Source organism: Microcaecilia unicolor, chromosome 11 (assembly GCF_901765095.1).
Source record: "Microcaecilia unicolor chromosome 11, aMicUni1.1, whole genome shotgun sequence".
In the NCBI taxonomy this organism is placed as follows: Eukaryota; Metazoa; Chordata; class Amphibia; order Gymnophiona; family Siphonopidae; genus Microcaecilia; species Microcaecilia unicolor.
The window spans coordinates 195,603,586-195,622,341 of NC_044041.1; the positions used below are offsets into that span (position 1 = coordinate 195,603,586).

Genomic DNA, 18,756 nt, shown 5'->3' on the forward strand with positions numbered 1-18,756 from the left:
GAGACAGGATGCTGGACTTGACGGACACTTGGTCTTTTCCCTGTATGGCGGTGCTTATGTACTTATGTACTAACTTTTGGAGCCCCATTTACTAAGCCGCATAAGTGTCTATGCACGCCCAATGCATGCCAACATGGAGTTACCACGTGGCTCTTGCGGTAATTTCATTTTTGTTGCGCGTCCAAAAAATAGTTTTTTCTTTTCGGACGTGCGTATTGGGCGCGTGTAGACCGTTACCACCCAGTTACTGCGCGAGTCTTTACTGCTAGGTCAATGGCTAGCGGTAAGGTCTCAGACCCAAAATGGACGTGCAGCAATTTTCATTTTGCTGCACGTCCATTTTCAGCAAAAATTTTTAAAAAGGCATTTTTTTACAGGTGCGCTGGGAGTAGGGAGCAGCCGCTCCCTCTGCCCTGGAACACGAAGTGACAGCAGAAGGAGCAGGGACCCAGCGGAGCTGGCAGCCGAGTGGCTGCTCCCCGCACCCCTCCTGCCGCGTGCACCTGGGGCGGACCACCCCCACCGTCCCACCTTCGGTACACAACTGCATAATAGTGTGCAAAGGATAAGTAAAAGATAACTAGAGAGATCGCCACAAATGGGAGAGATATAATCACATGTGTATTTGTTGGCATGGATGGAATTACATGTCTGATGTGCCCATAAAGTTAGGTTGATACAGCCTGGATACACATAACTTTGCTTGAACTGAGGGGTGGAGTTTCTGGGAACAGGTTTGAGGAGGGGTTTACATTTACCCACACACTTTATAAAATATAAACACATTAGAAGTACATAAGTATTGCCATACTGGGACAGATCAAAAGTCCATCAAGCCCAGTATCCCGTTTCCAACAGTGGCCAATCCAGGTCACATACCTAGCAGAGATCCCAAAAAAGTACAAAACATTTTACACTGCTTATCCCAGAAATAGTGGATTTTCCCCAAGTCCAATTTAATAATGGTCTATGGACTTTTCCTTTAGGAAGCCGTCCAAACCTTTTTAAAACTCTGCTAAGATAACCGCCTTTACCATATTCTCTGGCAACGAATTCCAGAGTTTAATTACACATTGAGTGAAGAAACATTTTCTTTGACTCGTATTAAATTTACTACTTTGTAGCTTCATCGCATGCCCCCTAGTCCTAGTATTTTTGGAAAGCGTAAACAGACGCTTCACGTCTACCCGTTCCACTCCACTCATTATTTTATAGACCTCTATCATATCTCCCCTCAGCCGCCTTTTCTCCAAGCTCAAGAGCCCTAGCCACTTTAGCCTTTCCTCATAGGGAAGCCGCCCCATCCCCCTTATCATTTTCGTCGCCCTTCTCTGCACCTTTTCTAATTCCACATTCAGATAAGTCAACTTGGAAAGTTTGTGTGTGCTCAGGAGTAGGTATAAATATGTGCACCTAAATTCCATGGGGTAATTTTCAAAGAGAAGGTAGGTGCATACATTCATTTTGAAAATCTGCCTGTACCCGCACAGGGAAGAGGATGCATGTACTCAACTAGAAAATTAACCCCTTTGAGCGCAGTTTTGAAAATATTTTCCACTCTGCAGCTAAAATCACTGCATATAGGATTTATGGTGCCAACTTTTCATCTGCCAGGAACAGGTGCAAAGTCATAGGTAATTAAGTACCCATGGTGCAGCCAGCCCTAAATTTTCAAAATGAAACCCTGCAGGGAGTTTCTGTTTGAAAATGATGTTGCACCAGGAGCCTGAATCCCCACATACATTTCAAATACTGTCCTATTAAAGCAGTTAACATCAGTAAAACTATGTCTTACTTTCCAAGGTTAATGATGCCCCTTGGGATGCCAGTTGGAGTATTAAATGCTGGTAAAAGTTTGCCACCTAGTTCAATAGCTTTAGTTCGGAACACCTACAATAAAGTAGTGCAAAAAAAAAGTTTTCAGAACCAACACATTTAAAACTGGTTAAATTTCCTTTTGTGAATACTGCACAAAGAACTTAGCATCTGAAGTTCAGAATGTGTTCTGCTGATGAATGAATCAGGAAAGGGTGGACCATGTCTACCCCCTTCATTAACCATCCAAAAACATCATTGGTAGAAAGCATGCTGAGCTGGGATCTGAATGATGCAAGCTAAGTGGTTATGGAGCAACAATGGCAATTTTTTTCCCCAAAAGTCTCACTTTTGACACAGTTATCTGTGTCACAAAGAGACGGGAAGTAAGCAAAGGCACAGGAAAACAAATCCTGCAACCCTCCCCCCCCCCCCCTCATATGCTGATGCTCAGAACTCTGGCACTATAGGGAACAGTGCCGGAAAATAACACAGAAATAACTTCCCAATGCTCAATGTTAACAGCATGCAAATTATGCGTGCTGTACAAGGGGGAGGAACGTGCCCGGCGCATGCGCACAAGAGTTCTGTGATAAGCAAAGCTTTTGTGCACATGTCCATTCAAACCTTGAAGTGCAGGACACACATTGGAACTGTTCTTCTGCCCCTTAAATATAAGCTTTTAACATTTTTTTTCACTTGAAAAGCTTATATTGAAGCGCAGAAAACAGGCGCCAATGTCTGCTTCCGCTTTCAGTTTTGCTCAGACTCCCCCACTAATTTCTTCCTCACCACCGGCGCTCAGAGGTTTGCACAGGCTTCTTAAAAAAAACAGCAGGAAAAATCTTCAGAAATCCTCAATGCAACCTCAGAGCTAGCGGTAGGTTCCCAGCGTTAGGGCAGGGTTTTTTTTTGTGCTGTTTCTCTGAGCATTTGCCTACAAATAAGTACATAAGTACATAAGTACATAAGTAGTGCCATACTGGGAAAGACCAAAGGTCCATCTAGCCCAGCATCCTGTCACCGACAGTGGCCAATCCAGGTCAAGGGCACCTGGCACGCTCCCCAAACGTAAAAACATTCCAGACAAGTTATACCAAGTCCATTTAATAGCGGTCTATGGACTTGTCCTTTAGGAATCTATCTAACCCCTTTTTAAACTCCGTCAAGCTAACCGCCCGTACCACGTTCTCCGGCAACGAATTCCAGAGTCTAATTACACGTTGGGTGAAGAAACATTTTCTCCGATTCGTTTTAAATTTACCACACTGTAGCTTCAACTCATGCCCTCTAGTCCTAGTATTTTTGGATAGCGTGAACAGTCGCTTCACATCCACCCGATCCATTCCACTCATTATTTTATACACTTCTATCATATCTCCCCTCAGCCGTCTCTTCTCCAAGCTGAAAAGCCCTAGCCTTCTCAGCCTCTCTTCGTAGGAAAGTCGTCCCATCCCCACTATCATTTTCGTCGCCCTTCGCTGTACCTTTTCCAATTCTACTATATCTTTTTTGAGATACGGAGACCAGTACTGAACACAATACTCCAGGTGCGGTCGCACCATGGAGCGATACAACGGCATTATAACATCCGCACACCTGGACTCCATACCCTTCCTAATAACACCCAACATTCTATTCGCTTTCCTAGCCGCAGCAGCACACTGAGCAGAAGGTTTCAGCGTATCATCGACGACGACACCCAGATCCCTTTCTTGATCCGTAACTCCTAACGCGGAACCTTGCAAGACGTAGCTATAATTCGGGTTCCTCTTACCCACATGCATCACTTTGCACTTGTCACAGGGGCGGACTGACCATTCGGGCAACCCTACCATGCCCGAGGGCCCAGAGGCTGTGCCCGGATGCCCGGCGTGCCACTGGTGTTCTAGTGGCCTTAGCAGGGGGAACGTGTTTCTTTCCTGCCCAGCCTGCTGGGCTGCCGCTATTCCGCCCTGCCTGGCACCACCGCATTTTAAAAACTGGCAGCCAAGACTCCCTGCGGAAGTCTTGCAAGACTGTCAAGACCCGCGAGAGTGCCACGGGAAGTCTCATCCGCCATTTTGAAAACACAGTGGTGCCAGCAGGCGGGGGAATAATGGCAGCGCAGAGGGCAAGAAAGAACATGCCCCCCCCCCCCCCAGAGGCCACCAGACTACCAGGACCCCTCAGGTAGGACCTGGGCAGTGGGGGCGTCAGCTGTGGCAGCAGGGGGGTGTTGGTCAGCGGCCGGGTGCCCCCGTGCCTACATTTAAATGCAATTTGCACTAATCTCTGGCGAACGTTGTTTCCTGAACTAGAGCCTTCTGCACACATTAAGTACTGCTGGCGTTAGGTTTTGAGCATTACTACTTAACATTTCTATAGCGCTACTAGGGTTACGCAGCGCTGTACAATTTAACATAAAAGGACAGGCCCTGCTCAAAGAGCTTACAATCTAATAGATAAGAGTGAGCCAAGAATAGGACAATCAAGCCATTGTGACATCACTGATGAGGTTGGCTCTTAGGCATTGGTGGAATGAGGCATTATGACATCACAATCTCAGCTCTGGTTAAATCACTGCTATATGTAATACTACTACTACTACTTAACATTTCTATAGCGCTACTAGGGTTACGCAGCGCTGTACAAATTAACAAAGAGAGACAGTCCCTGCTCAAAGAGCTTACAATCTAATAGATAAGAGTGAGACAAATATAGGACAATCAAGCCATTGTGACATCACTGATGAGGTTGGCTCTTAGGCATTGGTGGAATGAGGCATTATGACATCACAATCTCAGCTCTGGATACTAGAGACTGAAACTAAGGGGGGAAGTGGGCCAAGTATAGGACAGTCGAGCCATTGTGACATCACTGATGAGGTTGGCTCTTAGGCATTGGTGGAATGAGGCATTATGACATCACAATCTCAGCTCTGGTTAAATCACTGCTATATGTAATACTACTACTACTACTTAACATTTCTAAAGCGCTACTAGGGTTACGCAGCGCTGTACAATTTAACATAAAAGGACAGGCCCTGCTCAAAGAGCTTACAATCTAAAGGCTCATCAGTGCATTCTTCAATCCTCTCCTATCTCAGAATTAAAATGCAAATGTAATGGATAAAAATGTACGCATGGCTTTACACAAACTTAAGACACAGGGTACCAGGAATAGTTGTCTATCACAAAGAGAGTGACTGTCTGCAGTTCTACCCAGGGGCGTATCTGAGGTTCGGCGGTAGGGCGGGCAGGGGCTAGAGTGAGGGGGCACATTATAACGCCCCCCCCCCCCCGCCGTTAACCCTCCCCACCACTGTTAACCCTCCCCCGCCTACCGCCAACCCTTTCCCCGCCTACCGCGGTCACCTACCCCCCCGAGGTCCGCTCCTGCCGTTTTTTTTAAATATTACTTCAGCTGGTGGGGGACCCCAACCCCCGCCAGCCCAGCCGAGGTCTTCTTTAACTTCTTCATCCTCGTGCTGTTCCTGCAATGCATCCTTCCAGTTGGACGGAGTTTGACGTCGCAGCACGTTGACGTCCTGCACGTACAACGTGCTGCGACGTCAAACTCCGTCCGACTGGAAGGATGCATTGCAGGAACAGCACGAGGATGAAGAAGTTAAAGACCTCGGCTGGGCTGGCGGGGGTTGGGGTCCCCCGCCAGCTGAAGTAATATTTTATAAAACCGGCAGGAGCGGACCTCGGGGGGTAGGTAACCGCGGTAGGCGGGGAAAGGGTTGGCGGTAGGCGGGGGAGGGTTAACGGCGGTAGGGGGGGTGCAGGGTGAAATCTGTAGGGGCCCAGGCCCCTGTGGCCCCACGCAGATACGCCCCTGGTTCTACCTATGAAATGAATGATAAATGAGCTGTCAGGCGCAATCAGAGACGCCACTGCTTATCCAAGCATCAAGACTTTATATTTATAGACAGGGGCTTAGCCAGACAGCAGATTTTGGGTGGGCCTAGGCAAGAAGTGGGTGGGCACCAAATGTTCTCTCCTCCACCCCCACATCAAAAAAATATCTCAGCTGGTGGGAAAATGCTTCTCTCCAGTCTCCACCTTGGTAGTCGGCAGCAGGCATGCGCTGAAAACTGAGCATGCGAAGGTGCCAGTATTGTGGAGAGCAGCATTTTCATTACCATGTGCTACTGTTGGTTGGGCCTGAGCCCTAAGTGGGTGGGCCTTGGCCCACCCAGGCCCACCGGTGGCTACGCCACTGTTTATAGATGCTTGGTAATAGATTGGGGAGGGTTTTAGTTCAAACAAAAATTTGTCTGACCCACAGTGAAATAACCCACTTGTTGTGCACTGTAGTTTTGAGGTGGGGAGAGGCAGAAGCACCCCCTGTCTGTTGCTTAGTCCACTGATAGTAGGGGGTATATTCGCCCCATGCAGAACACAGTACAGAGAGAGCTGCAGTCACTGGTTCACTGTTCATGTGGGAGGTGGGAGATGAGGAGGGGGAGGGTCATCACCAGCTTGTCACTGCAGGATCTGAAAAATCTCTTAGACTTGGTAGCCCTCCCCCCCCCCCAGCAGGGAGAACTTGAAAATCTTACCTCTTCTCCAGTAAGATAATAGGCAGACAGCAGTCCTCCCACATAACGAATGTTTACTTCAAACAAAGACGCCTCTCCATTCTAAACCAAGGATGGGAAAAAAGGGTCACATTCAATCTACTATCAGTGCACAGTATTCACGATCCCAGAATTCATTTAGCAACAGTGAACTGCGACCAAAAAAAACCTTCCCCTTACCAAATCATAAGCTAGAACCATAAAACACAGTGGGTCCCATATACATGGGCAGCGCTTGGACCGTCCACCACCGGCATTAAGCCTGGACATTAAAGGCTGGGCCATTTCCGGTGCCTGGCATTGAATGTCTGGTATTTTTTTGGCTGCTAAATACTTATCCGGTTTAGCCAATATTTAGCGGTTGGCCAGTTACGTTATAAGACTTCTATTTATGCGGTCCAATTTAACCGCTAATCTTACCCGCTCTGGCGCCGAACATGTGCGCCTAATTGGATAAGTCCTGCGATATAGCTAGTTTAGTGGTAGGCGCTAACCGCGCATATTCATCTCCCGCTGAATATTCGCAGTTAGCTGGAAAAAACGCTATTTAAGAGGGTCAGCGGCTGTTTCTGATCAGTTATATAGCGCTGAATGTCGAGGGAATTGTAAAAAAAAAAAAACCACACCAGTTAACAAATATAAAATACAGACAATATCAGCACAGTCACAATCTTAAAAAGGCTTTGAATTAAAACCCAGATCAATGTTCAGATCTAAAAAGAGAATGCACCATCCCCCGATGCTAATCTTTCTTCCAGGCTTTATTTATCTTTATATAAACTTTTACGGTAATAGCTCTAATTAGCAAAAAGAGGGGAAACATTGAGGGCCCCTTTTTACCAAGCTGCGGCAAAAGTAGGCCTGCGCTGGCGTGTGTTTTACACGCGCGCTGAGGCCCCCTTTTACCTCAGCGGTTAAAAGGGAAGTCTCTCTTTCCTGCAGGAAATGGCCATGCGGCAAGTAAAGCACTTGCCAAAAGGCCATTTCGGGGGGGGGGGGGGGCATTGAGGTGGCGGTTAGGGCTCCTGCGCTAACCGGGCAGTGATTACCGCCGGGTACACTCCGGCATTACAAAAATAAATATATTTTTGTAGCGCCAACTAAGGGTGGGAAGTACCACTGGGCTGCTGAGGTAGCCCGCCGGTACTTCTTGTTTAGCCAGCAGCAAGCCTGCATTGGGCTTACCGCCGCTTAGTAAAAGGGGCCCTCATTAACTTAACGCACCATGCACTGCCAGGACTGTACATAGATAGGTGCTATCTTAGGGCCTAAGCTAGCAGTGGGAAAACAACAGCCCGCAGGCCAAATCCAGCAGACCAGGTCACAGGTCCCACTGATACTGGTTTCCTGGCCACCCTGGAGATATCATCGCCAAAGACCTGAAATATTCACCTTGGTTGATGCACTCAGATGTCTGTACCATCTTAGGTGCAACATTTGGAGACTTTGGTGATGACATCACCGAGGCAACCGAGGTAAAGAGCCACCCCGAGAAGCCAAAGGAAAAAATCAGAATTTGCACAGGGGATGACAGGGAAGATGGCTGTTGCCAGATGTTTTAACCGCTTTTCGGTGACGGTGGTTGCTAAAGGTGGAATTAGAAATTGAAAAAAATCAATTCAACTCTCTCCAGACAGGTGGGAAGAGGATGATGGGAGCTGATTGAGAAGAGGGCTTCTCAGACTCCAGATCCCAGACCCCTCCCAGCCTTCAACCCCCATCATAGCTCCAAATGTGACCATCCCTGGATTAAGCAGTCAGGTTCTGACAACACAGACCCTCTCTGTTCCTGTAAACCAGACCCTCCCCATCACTCCCAAACATTAACTCACCACATTCAGGTCAAGGCCCTTTTCCACCCATTCCTTTGCCTCCTGGAACTCCTCCTTAAACTGCATGATATAAAGAGTGTCCAGTGCATCCACAATGGTAGCACCTCGAAGCCCCCCTGCATTGCAAAAATAAAAGGATTTAATGCCAGTAAAATTATAACTAGACCCTTCGTTTTTATCTTTCTTTCCAAATTATAGCACCAAAGCATTGATGTCATTTCATGCTATCAGTTTTGAAAAGATCTCGCAAACAAACAGGTATAGAAATAAAAATCCTTACCCTTTGCTCCAAGCCTTTCAGGTTTTTGAGAAGAATACAGTTTTAAAAAATCAGGGAAAGGCTGAAGCGACCAGGGCTCTTCAGCTTGGAGAAAAGACAGCTGAGGGGAGATATGATAGAGGTCTATAAAATAATGAGTGGAGTGGAACGGGTAGACGTGAAGCGTTTGTTTACTCCTCCTAAAAATACTAGGACTAGGGAGCATGTGATGAAGCTACAAAGTAGTAAATTTAAAATGAATTGGAGAAAAGTTTTCTTCACTCAACATGTAATTAAACTCTGGAATTCGTTGCCAGAGAATGTGGTAAAGGTGGTTAGCTTAGCAGGGTTTAAAAAAAAAGGTTTGGACGGCTTCCTAAAGGAAAAGTCCAAAGACCGTTATTAAAATGACTTGGGGGAAAATCCACTGCTTATTTCTGGGATAAGCAGCATAAAATGTATTGAACTTTCTTGGGACCTTGCCAGGTATTTGTGACCTGGATTGGCCACTGTTGGAAACAGGATGCTGGGCTTGATGGACCTCTGGTCTGACCCAGTGTAGCAATACTTATGTACTAACAGCCACCAGCTCCCTTGATGCAGCAGCGTACAAACCAGAATCATGCCCTGCGTGACACACCACCTGGTGATTTCACCCCATCCATCGTACAACAGTCAAGAACAAGAGTCCATAGACAGGGAAAAAAGTTTAGTGCCCTCACCTCCCTTGCACCCTGGGCAGCCACACCACTCGCACAGCCCTGACTTGATGCCCTGCAGGTGATGTCATTGTGTACAGAACTAGAAGAGATGGTTTTAAAAATCCGGAATGAAAAATGAGACAATAAGATATACTAATCGCTCTGCAGCATGCAACTCTATAAAATTCTGGACACAGATAACAGAAGCTGTGTTGAGAAAGTACGTTTTGAGTCAGGGGACTGTTTCCTGTGATACTGTGTAAGAGCATTCTACATTGCTGCCGATGATAGGAATGACTGCTTGTGCTTGCACTGTTGCTGGCAGCTCCTACATTTTCCAAGCCCACGTTCTTATTGTAAATACAATAATCTGGAAGCTGGAGGCTTTCAAAACAGAAAAGATGAGCCCATGGAAACTCTAGTGGTCTCACAGTTCTTCCTTCACAATGGGGCTTGGGAGAGGTGATCTGGTAAGGATTGAGGACACTGAATGTGAAAGTACATCTCATGATTGCACAGCTGCAAATCTACGTATTGGATTTATTAAACCAGGGGCGTAGCCAGACTTTGGCGGGAGGGGGTTCCAGAGCCCGAGGTGAAGGGGCACATTTTAGCCCCCCCCCCCCCGGCATCACCACCCCTCCCCCGTCCCTTTCGACCCCCCCCCTCCCACTGCCGCTAACCCTCCCCCACCACTGCCAGGTACCTTTGCTGGCAGGGGTCCCCAACCCTCGCCAGTCGAAGTCCCCTCCAGCGCTGGTCTCCGAGTCCGGCGCGCTAGCAGATCTGGATTTTGTTTCTGGGAGTCTTGACGTCCTGCACGTTCCTACGTGCAGGACGTCAGGACTCACAGGAACAGAATCCAGATCAGCAATGCACCAGAGACCGGCGCTGAAGAGGACTTCGGCTGGCAGGGGTTAGGGACCCCCGCCAGCAAAGATACCTGACCGCGGCGGCGGGGGAGGGTTGTCGGCAGCGGGAGGTCAAATGTGGCAGGGGGTGGGGGTGAAAGCAGGAAGGCAAGGGCTAAATCTGCAGGGTCCCATGCCCCCGTGGCCCCACCTAGCTATGTCCCTGTTTTAAACCACTGGACCCTGTGGCCATTATTACATAGACAGTTCAACTAAAAAAAAAAAAAAAAAAACAAGAGCACCAGTCAACATTGCATTTTTGTGTCTGCCATAGGGAAATTTGTATTGATAATCCATCTTAAGTAGAGAGGTGTGGTAGCCGTGTTAGTCCACTCTTAAAGGTTATCAATAGAAATCAAACAAAATAAAACATGGAAAAGAAAATAAGATGAAACCTTTTTTATTGGACATAATACATTTCTTGATTAGCTTTCGAAGGTTGCCCTTCTTCCTCAGATCGGAAATATATCATTCACTGTAAAAAATGTAACGAAGGAGGCTATATTGGAGAAACAGGCCAGATGCTTAAGACAAGATTCAATCTGCACAGACATCACATGAAAATAGCCAGTGCCAGTCAAGCCCCCACCCCTGTGGGCCAACACTTTACAAGACCAGAACACTGCACCAGTGATTTCACAGTAAGGATCCTGAAAGGTAACTTTAAAACAATACAGGAACGTAAGACCTTTGAAATAAGAATGATTGAATATTTTAACACCCAACAAACAGGACAATAAGGATCTGGGTTTTCTAACTCATTATAAAACATAAAGTTGTATTTCTCTGTTTATTTCTCTGTTTATTACCCTCCTCTCACCTACCAACACGCATTCTGTTAGAATATCAATGCAGTGCTTTGATGTCCCCATGCATACCCCCACCCTCCCACTCTGTCAGACTGTCAAAGTAATGCTTTGATGTTTCTCTTATATATACTATCTGCTACCACATTTGCTTATTTCCGATCTGATGAAGAAGGGCAACCTTCGAAAGCTAATCAAGAAATGTATTAAGTTATGTCCAATAAAAAAGGTGGTATCTTATTTTCTTTTCCATGTTTTATTTTGTTTGATTTCTATTGCTAATCCAGAAAGAGATGTGAAGAAAACCTGCCAACACCTTTGACCAACTCCACCGTAGCAAGAAAACAACAGACTCCATCCTGGCCCCAAACATAACGATCGCTTTAAATCCCCTGATCAACATGTTCCAGTATAGCAACAGCCACCACTGTCCTTCTCTTGAAAGCAACTTGTCCAGTTATGTTTCAAATTTATTTAAAACTATTTAAAAAAGTTCAGTTTCAGAAAGCAATGAAACGGGTGCTAGCAAGGTTTTCCGCGATCAGCGCAATCGCCGGTATCCGAGTCCTGCTCCCCGCTCCCATGTGCTGCAGCGCGCGCGAGCTTCTCGCCTACCTGACAATGTCCCATGGTATCGGCTGCAGAAGAGGAGGACGCAGACCGTTGGCCCTCGCTGGCGCTCCGTTCGGTTTCCTGGGCAGGGGGAGGAGTAGGGGAACACGCTCCACATTGGACACTCGCGGCTCCTCCCCGTCCCTGACGTTTCCCTACTCCTCCCCCTCCACATTGGACACTCGCGGCTCCTCCCCTCTCCCTGACGTTTCCCTACTCCACCTCCACATTGGACACTCGTGGCTCCTCCCCTCTCCCTGACATTTCCCTACTCCGCCTCCACATTGGACACTCGTGACTCCTTCCCTCTCCCTGACGTTTCCCTACTCCACATTGGACACTCGTGGCTCCTCCCCTCTCCCTGACGTCACGATCTACTCCATGAAGGACACCACCACCGGAAGCCACCAGGCAGCCTCAGAACGTTGGAGGTGAGCTTTATTATATAGGATATCGTACCCAGAACTATATCCACTGGTAATAACTTTCCTCAGTGTTTATTCTGGGCTTCAAAGACAAATGTCAGGTTCTAGCCTCGTTTATCACTACAGTATGTATCTCAGGAGCCCCTGTTTCAGTGCACTGCATGCGACTGTATCTGTTAATGGGTTTTTTTCTTCTTCCAAACAGCTATAGAGCGTGACATGCAATTTATAGTAACCCTGGAAAAGCTCATACCGTCAGAACACAGCATGCTGCAGTGGGATGTATTAAGAGAAAGTAAAATTGACAAAGGATTCCACTTTAAAGAAGACAGAGAATAAAACCACAGGGGCAGAAAGGGAAAGGTGGTGGAACTGCCCGAAAGGGAGTCTTAAAGGATTAATGAACAACAACTGTAATTAAAGATGGCAGGACCCCGACGAGGCAGAGTGGGAACAGCATGCCTACAAAAAGGGCTGAAGGTCTCTACAAGGATGAACAGAGGGCTTGAAGGGTTGAATCCTGGGCCATGAACTGACGGATTTTGGGAGTGCGGGGGCAGGACACCAGTACAGGCTTAACCAGCTGTGGAGAGGGAAGGGCTCAGAGCAGGGGCATAGCCAGACTTCGATGGGAGGGAGGGCCAGAGCCCAAGGTGGGGGTCCTCTCCTCCTCCGACCTCCTGTTGCCAACCCAGCGGCCGTTACCGCCTCCCTGCCACTGCCCTCCTGCTGCCGCTTCCGCCCCCCCTGCCGCTGCTCCCCCCCACCGCCACTGCGAAGGTACCTTGGCTGGTAGGGGTCCCCAACCCCCGCCAGTTAAAGCGTTTGTCCCGCACTGGTCTCACACGCGAGCATGCTCAGTTTCACTAAAACGAGCGTACACAGCGACTGAAAACAGGACAGGGCGCCAGGCAATGTGAGACCAGCGCGGGACAAACGCTTTAGCTGGCGGGGGTTGGGGACCCCCACCAGCCAATCTGGGGGGGGGGGGGCCAAGCCCCCGTGGCCTCCAGTAGCTATGCCACTGGCTCAGAGCCCTCACCAAGCAGAAGATGTGTCAAGGCAGGGACTCAACAGGCTCCTTTCTTTTTGCTATCCTGATCCTTCCTGTGTTCAGCTCAACCTGAAGTGATCCCTGTTGGGTTATGTCTTTCTCTTGATTAGGAGTCAAAAAGCAGAAAGGAAGGCGGTCCGCCAAATCCAATATGGAAGATAAAACAACAAGGCAGACCTTGTAAGCAAATCTTTATGAATAGATTAAAAGCTCCCAGAATTTCAACACAAAATGCCCGACATGGCCAAGTTTCGCCAGTACAAATGGCTGCATCAGGGGCAGTAGGTCACCATTTGATATAAAATTCAAAAATCAGCCTGGCTGGTGCAGTTGTTAAAACATAGCAAGCTAGATTCTGGGATCAGTCTCTCGTAAAAACGCTGTGATTGCAGTGAAAGCACTGGTGACCTACTGACCCTGACGCAGCCATTTGTACTGGCGAAACATGGCCAGGTCGGGGCATTTTATGTTGAAATTCTGAGAGCTTTTAATTTATTAATAAAGACTGTGTTTCTTGTTTTATCTTTCTCTTGATTAGGGAAGAGACATAGGTCAGCCCAAAAAAAAACCTGATGTAGTCCAGACTCGTAAATGAAAACCAAATATATTATTGATATCCCCCTCCCATCAGTCCCCAGCTAGAAACCATGCAAACGCTCCTTCCAGAACACCGGGATCATGGTTTCCAAATTCAGCCACAAGCTGCTGCCGCTCCCCTCCCCCCAAGGTCCTGTAGAAGCTGCCTCTGCAGCTTCTCCCAACCCAAAATGACCCAAGGGCTGCAAGATAAGACCTGAAAGTCTGCTAAGCCACCACTTCGGCCCTTCAGCCAAGATGTGGAACGGTCAATGCAAAAGCAGGGGCAGTGAAATCCACAGACTCCCATACTTAACACTTTATACTTGTAGACACATCAGGCAAACACTTACATTGGGACAGGGGCGTAGCCAGACACCCAATTTTGGGTGGGCCTGGGCCCAAGATGGGTGGGCAGAAGAACTCCGCCCTGTCCCACAAGTGATTTGGTCTCTTCCTATTTCCGCATAGGCATCAGAGGGAAGGCTGGTATGCAGGAAGGACAGGAATTTTCGACTGGTGGGGCTTGGGAATCCCTGCCAGACACTTCATAGGTGTGCTGCTGCTGGGTGGGCCTGAGCCCAAAGTAGCTGGGCCTGGGCCCACCCAGGCCCACCTTCGGCTACGCCACTGAGTCGGAAGCAGCAACTATTATAAAAAGAAGATAAGACTGGGGCTTCCAAATACTTACGCATGCAACCCAAAGCTTTTCTTCTGGCATTCAATTTAAAAGGAGCCTCAACAATTCATGAAAACAAAATATAAAATCAGGCATGCTTTCAGGCTGAAAACTCCGAAATCTCACAAGGGTGAGAAGCATAAAGGAAGATGTAAAAGGACTCAGGTTTGTAAAGAAGGGACGAGAGACAGCAGGACGGGTGGAAAAAGTCAGAGAGTCCATGAGCGTGCCAGACTGACTGAAGCAGAGGGGAGACCTTTCTAACCAGTGGCGTTCCTTGGTTGGCTGGCACCAGGGGCGCATCGCCGTTGTGCACCCCCCCCCCTCCCCGGTACAGTGTCATTGTCCCCTCCCCCATGGGTGCATCTTCGTCGTCCCTCCCCCGGCGCATCATCTGAAGACACCCCCCTCCCCCCAGATGCATTGCCTCTTACCTCTTGGGGTGCTGGGAGCTGGCACGCGGATGTCGGCTCCGCCGGTTCCTTGCTCCCTTTGCCCTGGAACAGGAAGTAACATCAGAGGGAGCTGGGAACTGGCAGACAGCCACGCGGCTGCTCCCTGCACCCCTCCCCCCCCGCAGCGTGCATCTGGGGCGGACTGCCCCCACCGCCCCTCCCTCGGTACACCACTAACATCCAAAAGACAGATTTTCCTCTCAATACTAGGTAGGCTGGATGTTGGCAAGCAGTGGTAGGGGGGGGGGGTTGTGTTGGAGAGGGGTAGTAATTCAACAAAGTCTGTGGCACAGGCAGACAAAGGAAGCCATGCGGAACAGCTGGAGAGAGGGTTGAAGGCCAGGGGATTTTTGCTGCCTCTCAGTGCAGCATCCTTCCTAAGCACTGGATTATAAGCCACATATCCAGGTTTCTAAACAGTCTGCAAAACGTTACTGCCAAGATCTTTTCATAAGCATTAATTCTTACTTAGAACAGGAGAATGTTCTCAATCCAAATGCACTTTTTTTTTTTTTTAAGAAAAGATACATTTCTGCAAGCAAAATTGCTTAACGGAACTCACCAAACATATTCCCGATGTGCCCATTTTTCGTTAACGGCCTCAGTTCATTCTTTCCCCAGGCGTAGCGCTTGTAGTTATCCCAAGCAAACCTCATCATCTGCAGCCAAAGGGGAGAACAGGAAAAGTCAGCCCTCCCTCTGCCACTATCCTGTACCATCTTTGATTTGTACATGGTTTGAGCAAATACGAAATTCAAACGAATCATGCAAATGTCACGTGACAAAGCGGAAACTTTTTTTTAAAGTGGGGTGGGAAAAAGAGAGTCTGGATCAAATATACTACACCATCGGTCTTAATCTTAGCCCTGGAGTGGAGGAGTAGCCTAGTGGTTAATGCAGCAGACTCTGAGCCTGGGGAACTGGGTTCGATTCCCACTGCAGCTCCCTGTGACTCTGGGCAAGTCGCTTAACCCTCCATTGCCCCAGGTACAAATAAGTACATACATGTAAACCGCTTTGAATGTAGTTGCAAAAACCATAGAAAGGCGGTATATCAAGTCCTATTAAAAAGATTCCATGCACAATCTCAAAGAGCAGCAACATTCCATGTAGAACCCCAAAGAATAGCAAAATTCCAGAATCCCAAGAAGTGGAGGAGTAGCCTAGAGGTTAGTGCAGCGGACTTTGATCCTGGGGAACTGGGTTTGGTTCCCACTGCAGCTCCCTGTGACTCTGGGCAAGTCACTTAACCCTCCATTGCCCCAGGTACAAAAGAAGTACCTGAATATATGTAAACCGCTTTGAATGTAGTTGTAAAAACCACAGAAAAGCAGTATATCAAGCTCCATTCCCTTCATGCAGCCAGCACTCCTGATGTCTTGCTGGCTAGGGGTTGGCACTATATCACTACTCATTTTTACAGTCTTACTATGTTAACAATATTGTTATCCAGAATCACATTGTGCCCTTCCTGGTTCCCACTCACCTAGTTCTGGTGATACCATAGCTGGTCAGGCTTGACTTTTCAACAATTTTTACTGGTAACCAGCATGTGATACATTTCCAAAAATTTCAACCGTACAATAAACAGTCTATCATAACATCCTTCAACGGAACACATTCGAATTATGTTTCATTTAATTTTCTCCCCATTTACTCCCTACCCACCCCCCCAACCCTTCCCACCTTACCGCCATCTTTACTAGAACATTGAATTACAAAAAGAGAAAATTTTTTTTACTGCATGTCATCTATGGCTCACCCATCATTCCAAAGATCACACGCCTATCGAAACTTTACATGAACTATCAACAGTGGCGTACCAAGGGGGGTGCCACAGCGCGCGCCTGTTGCCCTGTCTCCCAGTTCGCAATTCGCATGTGTTCACTGCTCCCTCTGAGTCTGCCCCGGAACAGGTTACTTCCTGTTCCGAGGCAGACTCAAAGGGAGCAGTGAACACATGCGAATTGTGAACTCGGAGACAGGGCAACAGGCGCGTGCCGCGGCACCCCCCCCCCCAGCGGCGTGTCATTTCGCTGGGGGGGGGGTCGCATTGGCGATCCGCCCCGGGTGTCAGCTAGGGTTGGAACGCCACTGACTATCAATCCTCATTCTCCTCGGAAATCCCGTCCTTACCCCCAACCCCTTCAACTATGTCCCAGGAGGTCTACGCTCATATGACCTCCCTAAACATTAAAACATTATTACCCTAGCTACACGCTGTCCGATTCCCACAGATCAGCAAGCTGCTTCATTTAATTAGAACAATATCTTTCAAAGGTAACATTCCTAACCAAAACCACCCCCTTCTCCTGCAACTGGTCAGGCTTTAAAAAGCTCCATAATGACTGTGATAGGCAGGAGCAGAACCTAGATGTCAGATGTACTTAAGAAATCTGTAATGCATGCAAATTTTTCTCACACCTACATTCCTGTGGATCTCCTGAAAACCTGACTGGCTGTGGGATAACAAGGTCTGGGAAGCCTGGGTCTGAGTCACATTGCAGCCTTTCGACTCTTCCATCATGCTGACCAGAATCATTTCTTGCATAAGGGCTCTCAGTCTGGGTTGCTCCCTCCCAAGCTGCTGATACTTAAGAGTGAACAGAACTGGACCCAACATTAACCATCTCACACCAGTAAGACCCAACACGACCAGTGTGATTTAACACAGTTCCATTCCAGCAGATATTGGTGTTTATACAATGGTAACAGGGGCAGAGACTCCTTATGGGGCCTCATTTGCATAAGTAGTTACATAAGTCTGTAGGAAGTGAAAGCAGGACCACATGGGAAACAGTCACTCATGTACAGAGCCAACCCTGAATGCTAAATACTCTCTCTTCACAAGCTTTTGTCTCAATGCCGCCATATTGTTATCAGGGTCATTCCACAGTCATGACTGGTCCCAAAGTAGGGTATCTTACTGGTGCCATCTGCAATTTGCCAATCCTCCCACTCCCCCAACCCCCCTCCATCCACAGCTGTATGACAGCGTTCAAAAAACAGTCCAGGTCTTATTCAGCCTCAATTTACCTCAACTATATTGGCAAAATGTTTTGTGTTACGGCAAATCATTCATTCTCTCCTAACGTTTAGTAGACAGCTTAATTGCAAACCAGTGGCGTAGCCACAGGTGGGCCGGGGTGGGCGGGGCCCACCCACTTTGGACTCAGGCCCGCCCAAAATTGTGACACTCTTGCTGTGGCTGGTGGGGATTCCCAAACCTTGCCAGCCGAAGATTTTCTCTCCTTGGGCACCAGCGCTCTTCCAAATGTCAGCCAGCGGCACTTGCCCGGAGACCAGCCCTTCTGCACATGCTCAGTTTTCGCACATGCATAAGCACTGAGCATGCATGACAAGCCGGTAACAGCATGAGTTTGAGGCAAGTGCTTGCCGGCTGCCGTTTGAAACAGTGCTGGCTGCTCGAGGAGGAGGAAATCTTTAGGAAGCAGGGTTTGGGGATCCCCGCCTGCTCAAGTATTTAATCTTTGGGGTTTGTGGGCAGGGAAGGGTGGAGAGAGGAGCAAACCAGAGGGCGATTGGGGGGGATGTGAATTCCAGGCCCACCCACCTTGGGCTCAGGCCCACCCAAATGTGACCATCTGCTGCAAACAGAGAATAGCAAAATCCATCCTCTGATCTAGGGGTTATCAAATTCTGGTTCTCAAGGGATGCAAAACCAGTTGGGTTTTCAGAATATTTCTAATGAATATCCAGGCAGCAGACTGGCATACAGTGAAGGCAATGGATATGCAAATCCATCTCCTGCCATATCACCTCAGGAGCAGCTCAAACTCCTGCAAGGACTCTGAACCTCTAAAAGAAAATTACCAGTTATTATTTCAGTCATTCACTTCTACAGCTTTTCAACATGAACGGCTTTCCAAATCTGGCTTTTTTTCTTTTTCAAGAAATTCCAGGCATGAATCTTACCAATACAGCGCTCAGGACCCATCGGCCTCGGCTGTGGCAATCAGTGTTTCAGACAGCAGCAGTTAATTCCTTATCAGGCCGAACGTGAGTAGATAAATGTCTGCCAAAGGTCTAGGAGAGCTTTAATC

At 48.0% G+C, this 18,756-nt stretch overlaps 1 protein-coding gene across 4 annotated transcripts in view; it reads right to left on the minus strand.

Annotated features, from left to right (window-relative positions):
* The window catches only part of MAN1C1 (mannosidase alpha class 1C member 1), an 85,949-nt gene that overhangs the window by 39,625 nt on the left and 27,568 nt on the right, over positions 1-18,756 (minus strand). For all 4 annotated transcript variants that reach the window (XM_030218791.1, XM_030218792.1, XM_030218793.1 and 1 more), the window contains exons 3-6: positions 15,255-15,351; positions 8,215-8,330; positions 6,365-6,445; positions 1,796-1,890 (exon numbers count right to left, since the gene is read on the minus strand). In XM_030218791.1, coding sequence (XP_030074651.1) covers positions 1,796-1,890; positions 6,365-6,445; positions 8,215-8,330; positions 15,255-15,351 — 389 coding nt within the window. The remainder of the gene's footprint in view (positions 1-1,795; positions 1,891-6,364; positions 6,446-8,214; positions 8,331-15,254; positions 15,352-18,756) is intronic.